Source organism: Daldinia caldariorum, assembly GCF_022478825.1.
Source record: "Daldinia caldariorum strain CBS 122874 unplaced genomic scaffold F4812scaffold_1, whole genome shotgun sequence".
Taxonomy (NCBI): Eukaryota; Fungi; Ascomycota; class Sordariomycetes; order Xylariales; family Hypoxylaceae; genus Daldinia; species Daldinia caldariorum.
The window spans coordinates 1701872-1725024 of NW_025953037.1; the positions used below are offsets into that span (position 1 = coordinate 1701872).

At 47.3% G+C, this 23153-nt stretch overlaps 6 protein-coding genes across 6 annotated transcripts; 3 read left to right on the forward strand and 3 right to left on the reverse strand.

Moving 5' to 3' along the window:
* Positions 1 to 1241: 1241 nt before the first annotated feature.
* On the forward strand, positions 1242 to 2069 carry F4812DRAFT_18457 (uncharacterized protein). The gene is made up of 2 exons (XM_047930059.1): positions 1242 to 1414; positions 1535 to 2069. Exon 2 carries the CDS (start codon positions 1560 to 1562, stop codon positions 1911 to 1913), a length of 354 nt encoding a protein of 117 aa, XP_047794906.1. The 5' UTR covers positions 1242 to 1414; positions 1535 to 1559; the 3' UTR covers positions 1914 to 2069.
* Positions 2070 to 2814: 745 nt separating this feature from the next.
* F4812DRAFT_454407 (uncharacterized protein) lies at positions 2815 to 4037 on the forward strand (the record flags this gene model as incomplete). The annotated part of the gene is made up of 2 exons (XM_047936639.1): positions 2815 to 3721; positions 3844 to 4037. 2 exons carry the CDS (start codon positions 2815 to 2817, stop codon positions 4035 to 4037), a joined length of 1101 nt encoding a protein of 366 aa, XP_047794907.1.
* A 1628-nt stretch (positions 4038 to 5665) lies between these two features.
* On the reverse strand, positions 5666 to 7948 carry F4812DRAFT_18556 (uncharacterized protein). The gene is made up of 2 exons (XM_047930070.1): positions 7844 to 7948; positions 5666 to 7733 (listed from the first exon to the last, which is right to left on the reverse strand). The coding sequence occupies exon 2, from the start codon at positions 7588 to 7590 to the stop codon at positions 6334 to 6336; it is 1257 nt and encodes a 418-aa protein (XP_047794908.1). The 5' UTR covers positions 7591 to 7733; positions 7844 to 7948; the 3' UTR covers positions 5666 to 6333.
* Positions 7949 to 14528: 6580 nt separating this feature from the next.
* On the forward strand, positions 14529 to 15719 carry F4812DRAFT_18605 (uncharacterized protein). Its single transcript, XM_047930072.1, has 2 exons — positions 14529 to 15413; positions 15646 to 15719. The coding sequence occupies exon 1, from the start codon at positions 14676 to 14678 to the stop codon at positions 15222 to 15224; it is 549 nt and encodes a 182-aa protein (XP_047794909.1). The 5' UTR covers positions 14529 to 14675; the 3' UTR covers positions 15225 to 15413; positions 15646 to 15719.
* A 1390-nt stretch (positions 15720 to 17109) lies between these two features.
* F4812DRAFT_454410 (cytochrome P450) lies at positions 17110 to 19205 on the reverse strand (the record flags this gene model as incomplete). Its single annotated transcript, XM_047936640.1, has 5 exons — positions 17110 to 17217; positions 17305 to 17622; positions 17768 to 18190; positions 18353 to 18888; positions 18968 to 19205. 5 exons carry the CDS (start codon positions 19203 to 19205, stop codon positions 17110 to 17112), a joined length of 1623 nt encoding a protein of 540 aa, XP_047794910.1.
* A 1081-nt stretch (positions 19206 to 20286) lies between these two features.
* On the reverse strand, positions 20287 to 22303 carry F4812DRAFT_454411 (S-adenosyl-L-methionine-dependent methyltransferase; the record flags this gene model as incomplete). The annotated part of the gene is made up of 9 exons (XM_047936641.1): positions 20287 to 20438; positions 20510 to 20594; positions 20796 to 21231; positions 21347 to 21359; positions 21423 to 21450; positions 21537 to 21603; positions 21755 to 21892; positions 22006 to 22058; positions 22202 to 22303. The coding sequence occupies 9 exons, from the start codon at positions 22301 to 22303 to the stop codon at positions 20287 to 20289; spliced, it is 1074 nt and encodes a 357-aa protein (XP_047794911.1).
* Between the last annotated feature and the right edge of the window lie 850 nt (positions 22304 to 23153).

Genomic DNA, 23153 nt, shown 5'->3' on the forward strand with positions numbered 1-23153 from the left:
TTAATAATTGAATGGATACTTCCAACTAGTCTTTCAAATATATTTATTTCCACATATCGTAGATCAGAGGATGATAGTCGAATATGTAGTTCATTGAAAGCTGTAGGGAAACACTACCTAGTAAGAAATAAGAATCCGCTAGTATTTGGTAAGTTTGTTATTTTTATAGAATAGCCCAGACGAGAAGAAAAGGTCCCTAAAGTATTATAAGTGCTATCATTCCTAATGTTCATAGGCACGAGTAATCCGCATCCTAACTATACCACAACCAAACCGCACGTCTCACCTCTCATTGACAAACATATAGTATTCATAATAACCTATCGCTGTAACGCTAACCGTGGGGAACTGGTGACTGGTAGGTACCTGTTATAGTCTTATGAAACATGATCGAAACAATCTAGAATTGAATCAGCAGCCATGGATTAGGTAGGTATGCATGGTTATATAGTAAACTAGGTAGATAACCTACTCATCCGCTCTTTGAAACCCCATTTCCATACCGCTATACTTCGCCCACAACGGGCACCTTTATATATCGAGTAGCAAAGGCAAATAGTTCGTAACAGCAATAGCTACACCGACGGTGAAAAGGCCATCGCTGAGGGTATGCTCGGCTCCGATCAGCCAGTAATATAAAATAAAGGGTATAATGAGCGCAGCGCCACTCATGAATCCATCTAGGAACGGCCCTATCTATGGAAGTCGTGGAAAGATGTAGATGCGTAGAGCTAAGCATATGTTGATGGAAAGGAGGACAAACATTATGCACGAGGAAACCCTTAGGTGTGTACGGAGTTGCTCGTTCGTTAATTGATCCATCGTCGTTGATTTTAAATGGGAAATATGAAGTGTCAAGTATGAGATGCGAAATGCGAAATGCAATGCCCGACTTTAGGAGAGATGTATTGAGACTGACTGGGCAAGTAAGCTACCTGTTTATTTTATGATGATGTTTTAACAACAAAATTGTGTTCCCTACATTGGCTTAGATAGTGATAGCTGTTGAAGTCGACCATGCGCCATGGAAGTCTAATAAGTCGTTCCAATTACTTCAACTGATTGCTCTTTGAGTTTAAAGGAAATCATGACCTGTTTAACCCTTAAAAATTGTTGAATGTACCTGTGCTTCCAATATGCGTTTCAAAGCTTCTACTACCCTGAAGTTCGTCCCGCATCATATCAGTCAAAGTATTGACTCTGCAGTGATAATTCGGAAAGATATGTCTACAAAATAAAGGGGCTACCTAACTCAGCTGCTTAGTAAGTGCCCTCCCTTATTTAGGATCAGCAGTAATGACAATAGGCTGTGACGTCACTTGTAAATATACAGCAACATGACATCATACCCAGAAGAATCATGGGCGATAAAACCAAAGAAATAGAACATCAATCAACTACAACATAATTAGACGTAACTTACCTTTTTTTCCATATACATACAGACTTGCTCATTCCAGAAAAAGAATAGATTTATTGTTTGAACCCTCATCATTACCTAAGGTACATCCATACCTCTAACATTACCCCAAAGAGTAAGCAGTTCATATTACGTCACGATGGCTTCACACGGAAACCCAACCAACGGTCCTCAGAGCGATGCTCAACCTGAGTCGTCAGCAGCTTCGGAAGTTGGAAAGACCAATATCACCACCGACGGCTCTGTAGTGACTTCCACCGACCCCACCACCAACCCGTCCGCGGGGATCGGTCAAAAGCTCAAAGGCGACGTAAGCGGCGCAATTCATGGGAGCATCGGAAGCGTCCAGGCTGCCGCGGGCTCTGTGCTAAGGAACAAGGCGATGGAGGAAAAGGGCCGAACCAAAATGCAAGAAGAGGACGAGCGGCTGGGTGCGAAGCGAGGCGTCATGCCGGTAGGTTCCGGACAGAGGCACGCGAAAGGAGAGGTCTAAAGTGGAACCGCGTTTTCGGTGCGATGATCGTTACGGACGATGGTGTAAAATGTACGAAGTATGAATTATATCCATAACTAAAAGGAAGGCCACCAGACCTTCCAACTTCTATCTGATTTTGTTACTTCAGTATCTTGCAAAAAAAAAAAAAAAAAAAAAAAAAAGGAATGTTACGATCTCACTTTAGGTTATGTACATTAGATCTTCCGCTGATTTAGAAATCGTGTATATTGGAAAACGACCAGACAAGGTATCCAGTGGTCTCCCATCAGATTATTGGTGGAGATGAAAGCGTACAACTTGCTACTTGCCGCGGTAGGTACTTGGGTAAACACAACAAGATTCGATTGCAATCTCAGATGTGGATATCTCAACGTACAACGGCGATGGTATTCTTCTACAAGGCTATCAACGATGCCGGAAAGAGAAGGAAGTCAGTGTCCAAAAGGAACGAGGTCTTCTCCATCTTTGCCTTGAGACAACCACGTAGGAGCAATATGGAACTAAGTATCGACAGAAGGATGCTCCCTACTCTCGTCTACAGTAATATAGTTGTTTTTTTTTCTAAATATTATGCGCACCCTTATAAGAATCAAACATGTCAACATATCCACTATCCAATGAAATCACTCCGCGCAGACCGGGCAAAGCTCCCGGGGGGTTCTCCGCAATGATGTCAACAACAAGACGGGGAAATCGGTGAAGCGTTTGAATTTCGTCATGACTTTTGTTGACATCGTCTTCTGTTGTTTTGATTAGGTCAGGTATCTTTTCAACCAGGTGCTTCAGGTAGTACGGGTTACGTTTTGCTGCTCGATTACAAGAACCGGATCACCCCCAGCTTTGCTCAATTGCCCGCCGATAATGCATTTTTGGGTATTGATGAAAACACCGAGACGTCATGATCTCACCAGCTGTCCGAGGACTCTCCTACCACCATAAGAAGCCGCTGGCCGGCATCCTTCTTCGAGCCGGTGCTTTGCTCAATAACACATTAGTACTCTGCTCAACACCATCATCATCTATCTATTCCCAATTTCATCCTCAATCTCAGTTATCCCTTAGATCATCACTAGTAGCAAATCCTTCTCTTCAGTCGGTCAGAATGGTATCCAACAGCCGCAACGAGCCCTTCACCCGCGACAAGCTCTTCGACCTGAAGGGCCATGTCGCTCTGGTAACGGGCGGCGGCTCGGGGATCGGGCTGATGGCGACGCAGGCGCTCGTGGCCAACGGCGCCAAGGTGTACGTCACGGGACGGACGAAGGAGAAGCTCGACCGAGTCGCGGAGCTGTACTCGGAGACAGGGGGGGACGGTAAGGGCTCCATCGTCCCCATCCAGTGCGACCTGACGGACAAGGCGCAGCTCGCGAACCTGGCTCAGGAGATCTCGTCGCGCGAGGGGTGCCTGTGCATCCTGGTCAACAACGCGGGGATCAGCGGGGCGACGACGCAGACGGAGGCCGGGTCCGCCGGGGAGATGAAGAAGAACCTGTTCGACGCCGAGCAGTCGACGATGGAGGACTGGACGGACGTGTACCGGACCAACGTCGCGCAGATCTTCTTCGCTACCACGGCCTTCTTACCTTTGCTGCAGAAGTCCTCGCAGAAGTTCCCCGGCTGGTCCGGAACCGTCATCAACATCTCGTCCATCAGCGGGCTCGTCAAGACCGCCCAGCACCACTTCGCGTACAACGCGTCCAAGAGCGCCGCCGCCCATCTGACGCGGATGTTGGCGGCTGAGGTCGCTGCTAATGAGTTGAAGATTCGTATCAACTCGATCGCGCCTGGTGTCTTCCCTAGCGAGAGTAAGTACTTGAACTTAGTTAATTATGATACTTGTCTAACCCTCCCCTTTTCCTTTTCCTTTCCTTTTTTTCTCTCTCTCTCTCTGTTCGTGTGTCATACCGGTACTAACTCGAGCGTCTAGTGATCACAGACGGTAGCAATGAGGACCAGAAGAGCCATATCCCCAAGGAAAAGTACGAGAGCAAGGTACCAGCAGGTCGCCCCGGCAAAGACGACGACATGGCGCAGACGGTACTGTTCTTTGCCGCCAACCAGTACTTGAATGGCCAAATCGTGGCTGTAGATGGTGGATACACGCTCGCAGCCGGAGAATAAAAAAACAAGGCATTTTTTATTATGTACCGAGCGGAAGATGTTGTGCGAGGGCGATGGTGTATAAAAATTAAGCACATTTAATTATATAATGAGGATATGAAATTGACCAATGAAATAGAGTACTATCCGGGTATCCCTTTAGATGTCCCGCCAAGATATGCAAGCTCGGTGCCGTCGCATCGAAGCTTATCTAACCTACCAGCCTACGTCCTTGGCTACATTATATGTAATGTTTGTGTAGGTACCTGTATATAATATAATGTACGTGCATACCTAATGCATTATTTTATTATATGTATGCGCTTTGCAGATCGGTGCTTTTGCTGCGACGCAATATAAATAGGCCACACATGACTGACGCCATGTCACCATACTATTTATCATTGCTATTATTGTTGTTGTTTCGCTCGGAAAAAGAGAGAAAAGAGAGGGAGAGAGAAGTTTGAAACGAGGGGCGGCCGCGCGCATGCGGACCTATAATCGTTCGATACCGGAGAGTATTAACCAACGGCCACGTCCCCGATGTCTTGTTTTCTTTTTGTCCTATCACTGGTCTTCTGTCACGAACGGGGACGGGAACTTAAAGCTAGTAAGGTATACTACAACTACACTGTATATATTGTTGAGCTATATCTTGCCTTTCTCTGTTTTATCAATCCGCGCGGGGATCTGAGCAAGTGATTTGTTTTGGTATCACCGTCCAAGCGTACCTAATGTAAAGCAGGTAAACTGACAATTTGCTTTGAGAGAATGGAGAAAGTCAAAGGATAGCATCTATACAAATGCCAAATAAAACCCAGGTAGGTACATAATAAATTTATTGATAAAGCCAATCCTTGATAACCTCTATCTAGGTTAAATTTAACTCTAACCTACCTACCTACCTATAATAGCGTATCCGGCCATCGTGTTAGGATAACCCATGTCCTGTCCAGCGTTACTACCGTAATCCATGTCCGGGGCCACGCAGTGACAGGATCAAAGCAGACCATTCATTGCGGGGCCCCGTCCGTCAACAAGCTCCACGTTAGGTACCTACCTAGGTATGTAGTACCTATCTGGCTGGCTTTACAAGGGTCGATAAGCATAACAGCTGTAACCCAAGCCCAAACCCACGTACCTAGCTGTAGCCTGACCTCACACTGCAGCGGAATCCGGAGTGAGCAACAAAGATGGAGCCACCGATTAGATACGGTATTGTACGGTACGATGCGATGCGATGCGATACGATACGATACGATACGATACGATAGCGAACCGAGATTTGACCTGTGCGGCTATTTTCCTTTGGACACTTGGCTATAGGTATATGTTAAAACCTGGGGATGCGCTACCAAGTAACGGCGAGAATAATGTTACATTAATCGTCGGTGCTGATCCGGGAAGCGGCAAGGAGGTAAGCCAACGACGCGCTAGCTTCAAAACAAGCCGACGAGGGCAGGGATCCCAACTTCGTACCGAATACCGTAGGGCTGGGACCATGATAACGTAGATTTGACATCGTCGCCTAACTTTAACGCGCATCCGTACCATCCGGCAAGTTCCATGTCCTGTAGAGATTAGTAGCGTTGAGTTTCCAAGTTGATCTTAAATCACGTTGGCATTTGAGTATGTTCGTTCGTTTACAGCGAGCCAGTATGTAGTGTAAGAAAGTATATTCGCGGTTGGGAGCTGACTATCAAAATCAACGCCAGCCTAACAGATAGGATACTCGTAGAGGCACCTTCTGACATACATTGCCGCACTCCCCTACCGAGTCTCTGCCAGATATATCATTCTGACCATAAACCATTTCACTCTGCTAGGCCAACATAACGCCACACGTAATGCAAAGGTATCCTCAAGGGGAGAATGCCCAATCTGACCGATGCCCCAACCAATAAACCGACTAACCGACCGACCGACCTCGCGTAAACCGAAAAAGAAACATGTGTGGAGTGGGGGTAATCATAAGGGTATGAACCTGCTCTCACTCCGGGTATCATTGCAATCCCGTTATGCTGTGTATCGATGAAAACCGAGTCTCCCTTCTGCGATGTGATACCGTTGATGAGTCCATGTCTGCGAAACAAATGAAACTGGGTAAACAAAAGAAAAATATTCGTCTCTGAGACCAATAGGATGGTCGTGATGCAACCGCCGATAACCAGGCAACCCGAACCGAACCGAACCGAAAACAATATGCAGAAATCATTAAGCATCCTAATCCTAAGGAAATTTGTGTTGACACCCCTGAGAGAGACTCTTGAATCCATACCTTATGGACCATGGTTCAGGTCAAAAATTTGCTGACCGTTTACACATACTTGTCCATGTAGTTTTTCCCAAGCCAGCCGACCTTTTCAAAGGCTGTCCACAGTTTCGAGGCCTTGTTGACATCGATTTTGCATGCCTGCTGTGCGTCGGTCTTGCGAAACTCCTTTCCCATCTGTAGACACTCTCGGCGACGAATAAACATTCGTCGCTTGCTTGTTAGATAGGTGGCACAATCAAGTCGAAGATTGGCAGCAAGCGTAACCTCGTCAGGATGTAGAAGATGACGATATGGGTCGTTGCTCAAGTCGATTGGGGTTCCCTTCCAATCGACTTTGAGGCTGTTAGATCGTGGCGGAAGTGTATCCAAAGGCGGGCAAAGATTGGGAAGTGAGTCAAAATCTTTGTCCTCCCTGTTCGGAGCGACTGCACGACGTGGCGAAGGATCAGGCGTCGCGCTGGGTAGACGATTAGAAGATTGGCCCGGGTTAGTCGTCGGGTACGATCGAATTGGGCGCGGAGCTGCGGCGCTAGGTTGTGTCGCTTTCACCACCTTCGCTGGTTTCACAGTCTTTGTGCGCTGTGTCTCCTTTCGAACCTGGGGAACCTTTGCCGGAAGGATTGGCTTCGGCTGGGGCTTAAACTTGTTATAGCGCGCTCCAGCTCGTCGGTCCGCCAGCAGTTGATCCCGTTCACGCTTGAGCCATAACTTGGGATTCTCTTGGTACTTCTTCATTACTTGGGAGCTGAAGAAGATAACTAATTCGTAGTCTTCGAGCTTGGGCGGGCTTGCATCTCCAAACATACCCGCCGGTCGGATATTCACATGCTCGTCTACAATTCTGCGAACATCGATGGAGTCGTCCTGTGCAAACAACGGTTGCTGCTGTGGCGAACGAGTAACGTCCTGCGAAGGGTAAAGAATAGGATCCTGCACAGCAGTGTTTGCAGATGAGGCAGGATTGACAGAATGATCATCGACATTCGTAGTCGGTGAGATAGGTGGTGTTATAGGCGAAATGGGTTGCAGTCGTCGAACATCGGAAACCGTTGGTCCCGTGGGGTTCGACTCGCGTCTCTGCGAAAACGATTCTAGGCGGGGAGGTTCAGGAGGCGACATCAGGCTGCTAATGTCAAGGGGCTTCTTAAATCCCGACTCCGTCGAAGCGGCGGTTGACGACATCGTAATCTTTTCCATGTCACGCGAAATATTTGATGTAGAAAGTAGATGAGTTGGAAGCTTTGTGCCAAATGTAGAAGAAAATTTAATGTCGGCTGTCGATATTGGTTTGTCAGCCATGGGCAACAATTATGATGAAGCCAGGCTGTGTGGGTCGACGGGAGTACGAAGTGGCAAACCAGGCAGAAACTGAATTGCGTAACAATTGATTGATTCCAGCGGGATTCAGGAATAAAATGTTGAGAATGCAATCGTAACCGTGGCTGCGATCGCAGTAGATTAATATTGTTTTGGGAGTAACGTGGAAAAAAGGTAATTGAGTTGGGAGTGTTCTGTTGATGGGTTGTGGATATAAGTAAGGTAGTTACGGTACCTAAGGTTTAAGGTAGGAGGTAATGTATTGCACCAGAGGTAGGTAGCTATGTATCTTCTGATTGTTGCTGTTGGAAGCTTGCAGAAGGAAGAAGAGTTGTAGTTTCGGAGATAAGGTGGCGTGTGGAATTAGAATATTCTTATTGTTACTAGTGTGGTATTGTCCCGAAGAGTTGGAAAGTCAATTGAACGCTTTGGAATGTCAAACAATGGGGTCGTTGGGCTGTATTTATGTTGTTTTCCTCGTGGCGACGGTAATAGAGTTGAATACGCTTGGATCTGCTACCAAATAGAGAGCCACCATTTGCGGGGACAATGTAGTCAGGGGTAGCGTTTATAAAGGGTCGATAAGCTTCTAAACGCCGAGGCCAAAGTTTGCCCGTTGATATAAAACGAATTGAATTTGGTGATTTATAACGGCGGGTGGCAAACAATTATCAGTGCTCTGTTCAGTGCTCTGTTCAGTGCTGTATTTTATAAGCCTGGCATGAGTTAGAATTGGGAGACGAAACAAGAAGATCAAGGACGAGAGTGAGAAATAAAAGAGGAAGAAGTGTAAAGCTAAGCAGGTTGGTCCCGGCGGATAGATGAAGTATCTAAGTAGGAGACCGGGAGTGGGAGATGGTCGAAACAGCCTCTCGTTAGGCTGGTGACTTTCAGAGAGCATCTTTGCTCTGTGTTTGGGGTCCGTACCTCGTCGGATATAGACGTGGATGCGTTTTGGTGGTGGTGTCGTCAAAGAGTCACACCCCCCATTGCTCCAATAGTCATCAATGACAGTCATAGGGCAGGGCCAGACAGGGCAGACGCGGCGTGGCGGGCGCAGGGGTGTGCAACATTTGGCGTTGGCTTTATTTTTGGGATCTGTCCTGCCTGTCGATGCGTGAGGAGGCCTTGTTCCCATGTTCCCCGACCAAGTACCGTCTAAGTACCTCAGCTGAATCGGTACTTTGATGCCTTGGAGGAGTTAACTCCACTCCCCTCCACTGAGATCCCCTCCACTCCCACCTTGGCTTTCGTCGGCCACCCACGGGATAATCTAGTGTAATAGTTTTATAGTTTTAAGTTGAAGAAAGACCCTTACTCACCTTGATAATTTGGTACGGCGTACCCTTTTGGTTCTTGCCGAATTATGCCCCATCCCATGTGTTGTTAAGGGGTATGGGGCATCAGTTTTGGGTATGTATAGGTTGAACGTGTTGAACGACATGATTTTAGTCTCTGTGAATTGTAACGAGAACGACAGTATAGCTGCCAATAAAATAATACTCGTCACATAATTGATAAGTTTTCCGACTCAATTGCGTTTGATAAGCGACGCAATTGGAAGGACAAAAATTTGACGGCTTTTGCAACGTGATCAGGCGTTAATGGAGAAAGGTTGCGAACGTAGTTGTACCAAAGGAAAAAAAAAACGGACAGAAAAAAAAAAAAAAGAAGCGCCGTTTAGTGCGGGTGGTGGGGAACGACACACGGACCACCACATTGAGGGGTGGGTGTGCGTTCGGTGTCTGGGTGTGAGGTAGGTACCACACATACAATACATAGTACCTACACACTCCCACACGACCTTACTGCCTTCCAAAATATACAGAACGAATAGGTACATACCGTACCCCCTCTCCAATCTTCCACTTGGTGGACTGAACTAGCTCTACTAAGGTAATGCCAGGTTTTATTCTAATTTGCACGAAGGGTGCTTCCCCTCTCGTTTAGATTGAAGCCCAACTTTGGACACAGCAATTTGTCACGCCAATGCCAACGCCAACAGACTTTCGCAACGCTTTACAACGCGGGGTCCAATAACACCAACGAATTGGAGTGGCGCAGGTCTCCCCGTTCGCAGGAGGAAAACTCGACGGACGGATTAAAGCTGTAACGCTGGCACATATGGAGAGTTGACGTTGAAGGGAATTAAATCCTGGGCACACAAGATTTCGTGAGATTAGGCACCGTAACTAACTTAAGTTGACGAATGCGCCTTTTCCCCGTTTACAACAAACCCTTTCCAGCAAATTGACCTCTTTGTTTTCCTGGGGGAGATCCTGATGCCCAAACTTTACTACCTCTTAAGTGGACCAGAAGTTCGATTCAACATGGCGAATTTGCGTCGTGTCACGCAGCGTCTGGCTCTGGTTTCTCCATGGGCACTGTATGAGATTCGTAAACCAGGTGTTAAGAAACGGTTGGCCAATTGCTAGGCGTATGAGGTGGGCGATGCCAACTACCAACCAAGGCCATAGCACATTGGTGAATATGAGGTTTTGTAAGCTTCCTATCTAACCTATATCTGACATGTCATCGTCCCGTTAGCCAGCAACGCTGCCAAGCCAGATGTATATGGAGGTAGATAAAGATACATTTATATTAGAGTCCCATGGCTGGAGCTACGATAGACTGCAGGTGGTACATCATAACAATGACATGCGCGTTTTTTCTTCTTCTTCGTCTAGGATAATTGTACAAGTAAAGGTTTTAATACGAAATGTTAAGAAACTTCATGACAGGAGATACTTAATCATTTAATCCCGTACTTGACTCTGTTTGAGCAACTGCCGGCTTTCATATTCCCCGAGCCGCCCTGAGATCGTGGAAGGATCCTAGATTTATTGCCAAGGTGGGTAGGTACTAGAGCTGACCCGACCGGGTTTGATGGCGCAGGCACACAGTCGTCATCCGGAGTGCGGTGCAGCATAAAGAACCACTAAGTGGGATGCCATCACTTTGTTGCTTTGCATTGACAGAGGTTATCCAGGACTTCTGCTGTAAAGTAGGAGTACCTGAGACGGACAGCTTGCCTCCCGCTTCCCGTCTCCCATCTCCGGAAGTAGACGCGATTGAGCAGTGCAATTGACCAGCAGCAAAAACAGAGATGGAAAAAAAAGCCACCTCAGCAGCACTATGTAGACCCAGGTGGATGAGGGGAAAATCGACAATATGAATTGGCCAATCAAAAGATCAATTCAGCATAAGAGTGTCCTATAATTGGGTGGATTCCATTGAGCTGAAGATGTTGAGAGTCTTCCTGTCTGTGAGTCATCGTTCGAGGACTGTGAGGCGAAGAAGCGAAAAGAATCCAGAAAAAGGCAAAAAAGGGGGGCGTAAGTAAAACAATAGCATTAGTAAATTCCAATTGGGGGGGAATTATGCAGGCTTTTTTTTAATGCGTAGAATTGGAAAAAAAAAAAAAAAAAAAAAAGGAAAAAGAAAAAGAAAGAAAGAAAGAAGAAAGAAGAAAATGATTTATTAAGAGGTACCTACTTGTTTAATTGTCCATTAATAACCAATCGTCTTTCCTATTGCACTTTCTGTTCAACTCATTCAACTTTTAATTGGGCAACATAGACTTCAGGTGAAACTATACTACCTCTCTTTAAAGTATAGCATTAAGTTGCAGATTGTCACCCCCATGCTGCTCGGTATGTTATGTGTTATGTCAGGTAACACAATACATTATTCCACTTGGAATAGGTATTCCAAATCCAAGCAGTTCCAGTGGCCAAGCTTTCCACATTTAAGCATCCGGCCGTAGGATGTACACTTCTTTTAGTTCTACGTACCGCTACCATTCCCCACTCTTGTCAGTACATGTCACATTAACCACCTAAAACTCATGTCATCCGGTAAAGTCACAAGCCAACTTCCCACTATACATTTGTACCCAAGTACCTAGCGCACGCACACATATATACATGGATGTATCTCATTAACGGGGTGCGTCCTCGTGGGGCAGACACTTACAGATCTGTTTTACACCTGAATCCCAACCTGATGGCGTCCCCAGATCTCTTATGCGTCGATTGTGTAGTAGCCAGGTACCTTTGCCTACCAGGTACTACCTACAACCTACAACCCACAATCTACAACATTGACCATTAACGTGCTGCCTAGACATTTCACTACCTAAGTACCTGTTTTCCTCCAAGGCATAGGTTAGGTAGCGTCTAGACCATGGCTTATCAGCGGGGAGTAATGTAGTACAACCACAGAGCTGATGACGATGCGCTCTGTTGCCTAGCCTTTTCAATTCGTGGAGTACGGAATCATTGCCCTTGTGGTAATAACGACACTAATACCGATGATCTAACTTTTAGGCTGACTAGCTCCCATCTACTTCCATCTGATCCGTTGCAATTTGTCACAGCCTTGCTCGGACTTTGACGGACTTATTATCTACGACAAGCTTCGTACTTATAACACCATCAATGAGTTACATATTCAAGCTGTTCGATAACTCCCCCGACGGATCCGGGACAACGTCACTTTAAGCTGGTTAATAATTGATGGGGCATCCTTGACAATCCACCTAGAAAACGTGTCTCGACTGATTGTCGACTGCCTGTTCTTCATTTTATTACGTTATGCTTGCCCCAGCTCCGCCTCATTCTTATCGTTAACATATGACAGATTTTAAAGCGGGAAGACATTCGATGCAGATCCGAAAGCGCCCGAGCTGGGAGAGGTTAATATGTAGGTGATAAGACGTTCTCGAAACTTACAGCCTACAAGTCCTACAATCTGTCATGGAATAAGATTTACCATACGGCTAAGTAGGCTTACACTATTAATTCCACTTCAACTGACCATAGCCTCCTCTCTATATGTCTATTTGACAGTCAAAACTTATGAGAAACCAAGTAACAGGTAAGCTTCTGGTAAAGTTAATAATATGCCAATTCAACTTTACAATACATAGCAGCCCTATTAACATTTCCAACCGATGCCAATCAGTACTACCCTGGACAGTTACAAGAGCAAGTGTATTTCTCAATTCAATTGGCTAGGACTGGAAGTTAGCTGTTTCTCAATTGAAACCCAATTGCCGGCGTGGTAGGTAGCCTAGCAATTAGCGATACACAAGCCGAGGCCGTATGTATAGGGTCATATAGTTACCGCCTCACTTATAAGATGCAGCAAGCAGTTGATCTTCTCCACTACCGAAGACGATAAAATGTGTCAAGTCCAGCCGAGTTGCGAAAGGCAGGTGCCTAAAAGCAATTGCCTGACGGCCTCTTCGTTCAATCAAATCGCATTTGATATAATGCGCAAGTCATGTATCGTGTCAGGTAAATGCTGCACATAGGGTGCCGCACTATAACATACCGCCCGTGAAAAGAGACGGCGCGAACCTTAGACGGGGACCAAGTTCGCCTAGATCCGCCTTAGCCGTTTCTCGCGCGTGTATGTCGCACAATGCCTCCTTTTCTAATGCCTTTTACGAAGAGTTTACGGAGGTAGGTACCAGGTACATAGTACATTTGAGACATACATGCTTTTAGATCCGTTAGGTACGGGAAGACCATAGTAGCGTAGTTTTTACGCCTTTTTACTATTTATGGCAAGTTTTAGGTATGGTCATCCGTCTTATCGTTATCTTGTTTCTATCCAAGACACCCCACCACCAAGTTGGTGATCACGCTTCCCAAATCTTCCCAAATCTTCCCCCAAACCTCTCACCCTACTTCACCCTACTCACCTTGGACCTCATCACTTGACCTTTTCTCCTACAGCGCCCTCAATCACCCGAGACATGGCGATGGATATCTACAACAAGTCAGGCGCCAGCACTATTCCCTTTCTAGATGGTGTAATAAAAACCCACTTTCACATGTCCAATCCGTACGTCTACTTCCTACTAGGGGGGGGGATATAGAAATTAAGACCCCGCCATTCCCAACGTTTCATTGCAATTCTTACGATACCCCGCCTGGGTGTACGATAAAAGGTACCTACCTAGGCATGTAATTGCGCATTATCGATAACTACCTTGGGTATAGGTATTGTATTGTACATAGACCAGGTTGCTTCGGGTTTGGGTGATGGGCACCTACATAGTAGAAAGATGAGGCACCCATGTAGGGAGGGTATTTACATATTTGCAGGTAAATCTCCCCCCGAGCATATCGAACATAGTGTACGGGATGCCATAATGGAAAGGAATTGATTACGAACATTCCGCCATTCTTGGAATTATTTCGTCCAAAATAAATCGCTATCAGCTCACTCAATTAATAACAGTATGCTGCATCTCAAAATCCCTTCATATCTTACGCTCACGTAATCCCCCACACCGGGCCGTAATAGCAGACCATTCACTCGGGACAGCTCTGTGCGCCCTTAGCGCCACGTTCGCCTGTTGCAGGTGTCGCCAAAGCATGGAAAAGTCCTTATGTGCCGTGCCTTACGTGCCGCCGACATGCATGGGCGGCAAGTCACCAAGTCCTCTTTTGGTACACCTCCCCAAGGGGACGATCAAAGTGCTTGTAAATTCATCGATGCTAACTTCAATCTTTGTCAACATTTCGCATAAAATTGGCAAGATATGTCACCTCGGCCCGCGCCTTATTACTTACTAGGGAACATCATGGCAGCGCAGCGTAGGAGCCTTTTACAAGGTAAGGTCGCAGCTCGCAGTTCGCAAGGTGCTTCCTCGGATCAGACGACCTTATCTCGCACCGCAATCTTGGTACGAGGCTATCCCTTGGCTTACTGAGACACTTGTATCTGAGATATTGCGTATGTATAGGTGTCGTCCCGCCTTGGTCTAAGTCTGTCGCCCTCCTGTGCCACAACGTAGTTGCTTTTCCGCCTCTGGTTTGTATAGTGAAAAAAAAAAAAAAATTGTAAACCCGCTAATTCGAACTATTGTCGGATTCTCTCACTTCCGATTAGTATTGGCAGCATCAGCTGTAAGTTAGCTTGCAGATATATGGCCTGCAAGTTAACACGTTTTACGTGACCAACGATTTCCATATTATTCTGCGTTGCGAAGATATTAGCCGGTTTCCGTACCTGACTCCTGTAGGTTCGATCTTTCGCTATTAGGCGGTACAATGGCAGCAACTCGTTGGAAAAGCACGCTATATCCTTCAGAGAAATTCGTCGAGGCTTGCGGGGCCGTTGTGTTTAACACAACCGAGCCGGAACAAGTCCTTTTACTATACTATTCCGCCTTGGACGAATGGCTGCTACCAAAGGGGAGGCGCAACTGCAACGAATCTCGGAAAGACGCAGTAATACGAGAGGTTCTTGAAGAATCAGGCTGTGCGATTCGGCTACGCCCTGTAACGATGGAAACCCGAGCTCCCTCCGACTTTGAAGCGGCTGACGCTAAGGATATCCCGCGCACCTACGACAGCCTCACCGAAGCTTTTATGTTAGATGTCCGCGATCTGGGAAAAGGTAACGGCGTCAAGTTAGTCTGGTGGTTTATTGCGGAACTGGACAGCATCGTGGGAGGAGGAGAGGCACAATTCGAACCCAAATTCTTTCGGAGCGACGAAGCTGTTGAGGTCTTGACGTTTCAAAAAGATCGCGACGTGCTAGTGAAGGCTTTGGAACTCGTAGGACGCGCCGGAAACAAGACGACTAAGTCGGGATAGCATCCTATGAAGTCGGTCGAATAAGGGCCAGAAAAATCCCGAGTTTCGCAATTCGACACGACCCTAGAGAGTCTGCCAACTACCTGTTTGAATGGCGCATATAGCGATCCTTATATCGTCGCCTGTGTCGAATACTTATTCTAGAGAATTCCCTCCGCAGTTACTTAGAATGTTACCTGGGATTGGAAGGTGAAATTTTCCTTATATCTAAGAGATCAGATTTTTATTTAACAATAACTTAATTACATACAACCGGAGATTCTTTCAACGTATTTGCTTGGACTAGGGTATCATGTATCAGATCCGGAAACCTCAAACCTCATTCCAGCCTTCTCTTCACACGCCATTCTACCTACCTCGCCTTTATATCATGTGACTGTTATTCATACGCATAGGAAAATATTACTTACCTGCTACCTAGGACCTAGGTAGATTTGAATTAACGCGGCAAGATATCCCATTGGAAGAAGAAAAGAAACTAATCGCCCCACGACGGGCCGCTCATTCTTCGCCGAGCCCACTTAAAATGCCAATGCCTCGTCTTTCCGCCAGCATCTCGAGAAGCAAACAAACACTCGAAACTACATCCTAACGGTGGGGAAAGGGGAATTGTAGCTGCTTGTTCACCACGACGGGGTAGAAGGGGGGGTTATTCTATCAAGCCTCGGAAAAAAAAAAGTTGTCAACCTGAACCGTTGGGCTTACCTGCATAAGACATATGTATAAGGCACCGAACACGCATGTTTACCTTCTTAGCAACTAACGAGGTTCCAGGGCGGAGACCGCTCGGAGACTCAGGTAGTTGCTGTTGTCAGCTCTTTCGTCCTTCTTTTTTTTTTCGATTTTCTAATACGTTTCCCCCTCTTCGTTGGGCTTCGTGGATTAATATATGACAGCCTCGCCGGGGGGGAGAGGGAAGCGGCCGGATTGGGCCGCGTGAATTGGGGCGAAGAAAAAACCCCGTAACGAGGAGGGACGATGTAACGAGGAGCTTTCTGTTGCAGACTGCGGATTGCGGCTTTTGCTTTCGTATAGAGCGGCGAGTGGTAGAGGTAGGTAGTCGTGGAACCATAGGATGATGAGGTACTTTAGTCAAAGAGTATGTCCAAGTTACAAGTCACTGCGAATACTTATCCCCGGGTAGTCTCGCTAGTTCCTGTATCGGTGGAATAAGTCTGTAGTGTTTGGGTAATGGCTCTGAGGAGATGAAATAGATCTGCTGGCGTATAACACTGGAGCAGATAAATTGTAGAGGCACGATTGGTTCAACATATAATCACTCAAGGGGCAGTGTCCGAATGGTAGATTGATTACATGAGTTGTAAAATATCAGACCCCTATAATTGCCCTTCTGAAGGTCCTTTTCCCGAACATACCATACCATACCATGATTGTTTACAGTCCGATTGAGCGTTCACAGCAACGATTCATCGAAACCAGGTACTCTTAAACACTATTTTCTCTGACTACCTAGGCAAAAAGCTTTTTGTTACGCGAGAGTACGATCATTCTAACCTCGAGGGTGGCTCTAATTTGCTCTTTGCTCAGGGTAGTAGTAGTAGGTAATTGCGATTTTTCTATTCGCGACATCGCTGTGCTTCATGACGACGTAGTAACTCGCGACGAGGCATTTCTCAAATTCCGACCGTATATTTACCAGTAGACTGAGTCTCACTGTAATCTTTAAGCTTCCGCGGGAACTTTGAATATAAGTCTTCGATAATAACATTGATAACATTGATTGCTCATAAACCAAATACCTCTTCTGGAGCCTAAACTGTTTATAGTGTACGCATAATTGTATTGTGATTTTGTAGGCGACTTTGTATAGGAGGTACTTAAAGCTCCTTCAACAATGGAACGGACGATACGCATAACTCCAAACTCAGCGAGCTTCTTTAAGCTCTGACCGCCATCTCCCAGTCTTGATATCCATTTTGCTCGTACATCCACCCTTCATAGCCGTCTTCCCGTGCCCAAACTCGAACTCAAGCTGTCAGTCAGTAACTTCCTCCCCTCCCCCTCTTAACCCGAAATTCCTTCTTATTTTCTCCTCCTCCCCATCTCGCGTCTTGCAGACCTTAACCCTAAGCCCGCGCCCCCTCGGAAACGCGGCGAACCACTCGTGGTACGCGACCCAGTCGTCGTCTACGGTGTCCCACAGCCGCATATCGAAGCCCGCGCGCGGCCCGAAGAGCCGCGACACGGCGAGGTACAGATCGGTCATCGCGAGCTCCATGCCCAGACACAGCCTCGTGCCGCGCCCCCACGGCTGCAGGTACCGCCCCAGTCGTCGCCGCTCGTCCGAGTCCGCCCAGCGCTCGGGGATGAATTCGAACGGTCGCGTAAATACGGAGGCGTCGTTGTGGGTGTCTTGGGTCGTGGTCGATATGGTTGTCTTGTTGGGTTAATACGCGTTAGTGGTACACGCATTACGTTTTATTTCTACCTACTTCTCTCGAAATATAAAAGGGGAGGAATGAAAAGCAAACATCGAGGCAAATAGGGACTAGTTAGTTGATATATATATGTGGCAAACTTACGGCTTTAGGAATAACATATTGCTTGTACTTTAGGTCCTGGTCCTCGCAGACCCTCGGCAGGCGGCTCGGCGTCGGATTGGCCATGCGCAGGCCTTCGTTGACGACGCCCGTGATATACGGGAGCTCGCGCAGGTCCAGATACTCGAGCGGGCCTCCCTTGGTCTTCTCGGCGGCGTCCAACTCCGCCCGCAGCTTTTGGAGCTTCGCCGGGTCGCTGAGCAGGTTTCTCGTGATGCAGACGAGCGTGGTGGCGGTCGTCTCGGTGCCAGCCATGATGACGGACCGGGTCTCGGAGAAGAGGCGCTGGAACGTCTTTTCCTCCGGCGGCAGGTTCGACGACATAAGCGTCTGGATCATGTCATGGGGCGTGCCAGGCGCGGGCTCGGGCTTGTTCATCGAGCGCCGGACGCAATTGGTCATAGTCTGTAGGTTTAAAGAACGGAAGTTAGCAAGGCGCACTGCGCTTTATGTGGCACGCACGTTCATGAAGGTGAGCGACGCGAAGCTCGGCATGCAAGGGGTAGCCAGCCTCAGTAGGTACCTATTACGAAAACTTGGCGTGGCCATAGCGATAACTTGACTTACATCTCTCATCCACTTCACCCTTCCGAAGGCCGGATTCATCTTCTTCGCGATACTCTCTGGCAGACCATGTAGCATTGGCAACAGCAGCCCGAAGGTATGCCGACTCCACATGCTGGTACGCACGACCATCTTGACCGCGAGGTTGAACTCTCGATCGAACGTCGGCTCGTCGAGATGGCCAAAGGGGGCGCCGAATGCGAACCCGGTCGCTACGTCGGTGGCGAGGCACCGGAATGCATCGCTTAAGCTAACGACGCAGCCGTCGGCGGCACGGAGGCGGGCACAGAGCTTATCGACTTGGGCCACGATCGTGGGCATATACTGCTGGATGTTGGTGGAGGCGAAATATACCTGCAACGGCCCCCGGCGAAGCTGGTGCAGCGCATGCGATTCGGCGACGTTGGTGCTCGGGAACTTGCCGAAGAAGCGGAAGTAGAACCATCGCGGCTTCGACGCCTTCGCCGAGTATTTGTATACGGCGTTCCAGTTTGGGTCCGCGATGTGTACTTCCCGCGGGTTTATGCGAACGATGGGACCTACGCAGCGAAGCAGGGTTTCAGCACAGATACTTAAGCCAACTCATTATACGGGATAGTTGTACGAAGGTGTAATTACCATAACGCCGGTGCATCTTCTCGATCTCAACCCAGTATCTCCCGCCGCCATCCTTGATACACTGATAATACGCTTCGTATAATCCTGTAGAAGCAGCCAAGACAGGCCCAGGGAAACGAGCAAGCGGGTGGAAGGTAAGTCGGTAGACAACTACGGCGATGATTGCAACGGCTAAGAAAAGGAGAAGATACGAAAACAGGTACGGACTCCTAAGCTCATAAAGCGATAAAAAATCCATTTTCGAAGTCTTGTCAGCTCAAGTGATCACTATGAAGAAATGAGAATCTTGCTAGACTTACAAGTAAAACTGGGACCTACGTTATAAGTATAGGAAAGTCGTCTCACAATGTAAGCCGTCATGAATTACACGGGCATCGTCGGACATGTTCCCTTGGACACAGACACATGTCACATGGGAGGGACGAACCAGTTCCGCATCATTAAGCACAACTGGATGCCATATTAAGCAAACCGCCAGTGCCATGTAGCTATCATTGCATTTCTGGGCTGTTTCAAGGGTGCAAATACCTAGTTCTTCATCTTTGCGTCTGCTTGTTCATACGTCAGTCACACTCAACATCCGCAAACAGGTACAAAAGCGACAGGATAGAGTTCCCATCTCACCTAGTAACCCGGTTCGTTATGCATCGCTATAATACCGACTTTGGACAATACAGTGATATGTATGATGCTATGAATTGAACCGACCGGAACCCCGATAGGACTTATACCGACGCATTTACTTTTAGTACCCCTGCCGATCATTAGCTATATGAAGGTTATAAGTTTACACCTTACACTGGCCCCCTTCCACCCCTATATGACTTGACAACAAAGTTCTGACAGAAAAGCTTATACCATTACATTCATCACATGTCACACGTCGGAAATTCCCTGACTTCCTTCTATTATCCAGGCACCTGCCATGTACTAGACGCACATATGAACACGTTAGGGTATTTGAAACAGTTATAATGGCAATTCAAGCCATTCCAAAGAGGAAAAAAGAAAAGATCGTGTTCATGGATTCAATTGTCGAGCCGGGTACTCACGCCAGACAATTGAGCGGATGATCCAATTTAAGTCCATACTTATACGCCAGTTTCCACACACCGCGTACGCGATTCCTCCCCTATCTCCGTGGTAAAATTCACTACCAGCATCCCGGGTATTTCCTTCATTGCACGCGTTTAAGGTGCGTCCATGCTTGTGAGAAATGGATAAACATGCCTCCTGTCGCTTTAAATAAATGAGCTGTTCTTTCTTTCTTATACCACTCGACGCGAAAGACGTGAGTAATCGCCCCTTCAGCTCATGCATTATACTTCCGGCTTCTGGCCATATACGTAGCGAGTCCTCATATAGGCGTGGATTCTCTTATTATGCAGTTCCCTCCGCATTCGTGACAAGTTCTCCTTGTAACCCGGCGCGTCCTCGTTCATAACCATATGCCAAGGCATGAGCGTGTAGCCTACAGACGCATGCCTACGTTAGAACGATCTGCACAAACTAGGAACCGGCATACGCTATAGTAGCTCTTACCTTCAAGGTCGTTGAGTAATGTTAATTGCACATACTGGCCGACTTCCGACATCCTTTTATCGGTTGGCCATCCGGTGATCGGGAGCTGCATATGGATAAACCAGTTAGCGGTACGTTAGGTACAAAATGGATGAACAGGACTTATCGTCGGCTGAGACAAGAGGGGATAAAACGAACGGGGTGGGAAGAGGGGGAGGAAAGTTTTTTTTACGGAGGTTCTCCCTCCCAGCCAGCGAAATATCCATCTTCCCTATAAACCTAAGAGAGTTTGACGTTCACAACTTACCTTATAATCATACACCTCAATATTCTTAAACCCGGCGGCCCTAAACGCATTCTCCTGGAGGTCATAAGTAATTGGTTCGAACGAGGTACCCAGTTTCGCGCCTATCTCGCTGTATATCTTATTCCAGAAGGTCACCATGGCGCTGTCGGGCGGGACGCTCCCGTCGTCGCACTTGATGATGCATTCGGTCTCGCAGCTCTGGACCCAGCCGCCCGGCCGGGTCACGCGGTACGCCTGCCGCAGAAGCTCGTCCCAGTCCGGGATCGCGCCGAATAGGTACCGCAGGTGCACGAAGTCGAAGTAGCTCTCGGGCCACGACCAGGGCTGCGTGCAGTCTTCCAGCTCGAACCGGACGTTGGGCGGTACCCAAAGGGGTTGCATAGGTGAGAGATCTGTTCCGATTACCTGTGCATGGGGAAACTGATCTGCAAAGTCGCTGCTCGGGTAAAAGAAGTGGTAAGTAACGTGTAGGATATTTGATAAGTAATAGACGCGAAGATAGAGAATATTGGATTGGTTAAAAAAAGAACTTATTCTAGCATAATACGTACATAGACCAAATGCCTAGACAGATCGGTCAGAGTCTGAAAGCATTACTGAGTGCTAGGACAGGGGTTGGCTACTCACCTGATCCAGTTCCAATATCCAGCACGTTCTAATGGATAGATAGAGACAATCAGTGTTTAGGTATTTCACGATTTGATGAACCAACGGCCAACAGTAAGGAAGGGTTTGACAAACCTGGACATTGTCGGATATTGGTGCAAGGAAGAGTCTATCTTCAAGCAGTAAGGTGAGGTAGTGGTGGCTATGAGAGTAAACGCAGTATATCAGTTAGACACGATCCCGAAATGTGTAAGATCGCGATGCTGATCGAGCTACTAGACGCGAGGATCTTTGTTCGGGGTCCCTTGGCTGGACCGTGCTGGAATTAGACTTAGGACTAATAAGATACGTACGTGATATCTATAGACTGGAGTTGCTGCTCGTCGTTTGGTGTGAAGTAGTTGGTGTTATGTCTATCGCTGTGGTATGTCCGCCCTTGGATCATCCGGTACTCTAAAATGCTTGACGCGATAGAACCGGCGCTGCTTTCTCTATTTATGAGTGTTAATAGTTAGAATAAGTTACGTTTTAGTTGCTACCACCATATCTACTAGTGGTATTTCGTAGAGTGAGAGTGTAAGCCGTTAAGAAGAGGGGAACTAACATATCTGATCCTAAGGCTGAATCTCTGTCCCTGTCATCATCATTTTGGTACTCCTATGAGTCCAACTTAGTTATTAGCAAATACTTTTTACTTCAAACCAAGTATGGTCTAAAGAAGCCGCCGCAAAGCGACATCCTTCGTTAATCGGTTGGCGGCGATGCCAGCCCCCCGCTACCCCAGATCCAGTATATCGTACCTCATCTGAATCTGGCTCGGCTATAAGTTCCGCTTGTTCAGGCGGTTTCGACGTACTAGAGCCGCTGGACCTTGCGCTAGTCGGCCTCCAGCTATCCGCCATGGCGTCTTGACGCTACGATTTAGATTAGTTCTTACTCGAATTCGCTCCAAAGCGAGCGTTGCTGTCAGACACGTTGGTGAGGGACGAATGAGAAGATGCCACTAACAATAGCACATCAATATCCAACGGGAACACGCAAAAACGACGAAAAAGGAGGGCCACTCTGACAGGTTCGTGAATGCGCCGAGGGGTGAGAAAAAAAGAGTGAAGAATAAGAAGCCCCAGGACTTCGTGGATGGGGAATGCTCACGTCGCACGACGAACCCGAATGAGAGGAAATCGAGATAGTAGTATATGCATTCCTAGGATGTTCCCGTCTTCTTTGAGGTTCGACCTTGCGAGAAACTGGTAAGTTTCTGATCGTCACCAGGATCTCGACCAATTAGAGATTCTTTCCAAAATAGTACATGACTTTCCGCCTAATTTTGGAGGTATTTAATGTACCAGGAGCTATCTCGAACTACAATAATGCGCCAGCGAAATTCGCTAGTGGGAATAAGTATCATCTGTTATGCTTGGTTGATATGGGTCTGGGTGGACCGGTAGCGTGGTAAGCTTCTCTCCCCAAAATTCGCTAGCAGTTGTCCACGGTAGTTAGGCAGATAGGTAGCGTCCCGGGATGATGGGATCGTCTCGAGGCGGTCAGTAATTCGTGTCCTGGGGTCCTGGGGTTTCCTGTCACATTTGAACTACCCTACATACCTAGCTGGGTGAGATAGGGGTGAAGGAAGAAAAAAAAAAAAAGTAAGACAGTTTAAACCCCGAAAGATTGTATTTTGCATATACCAACCAATCGTGATATAAATCTGGTTGTCAAGCCCATCGTTAATTGGCTCGCAGGACCCATGGT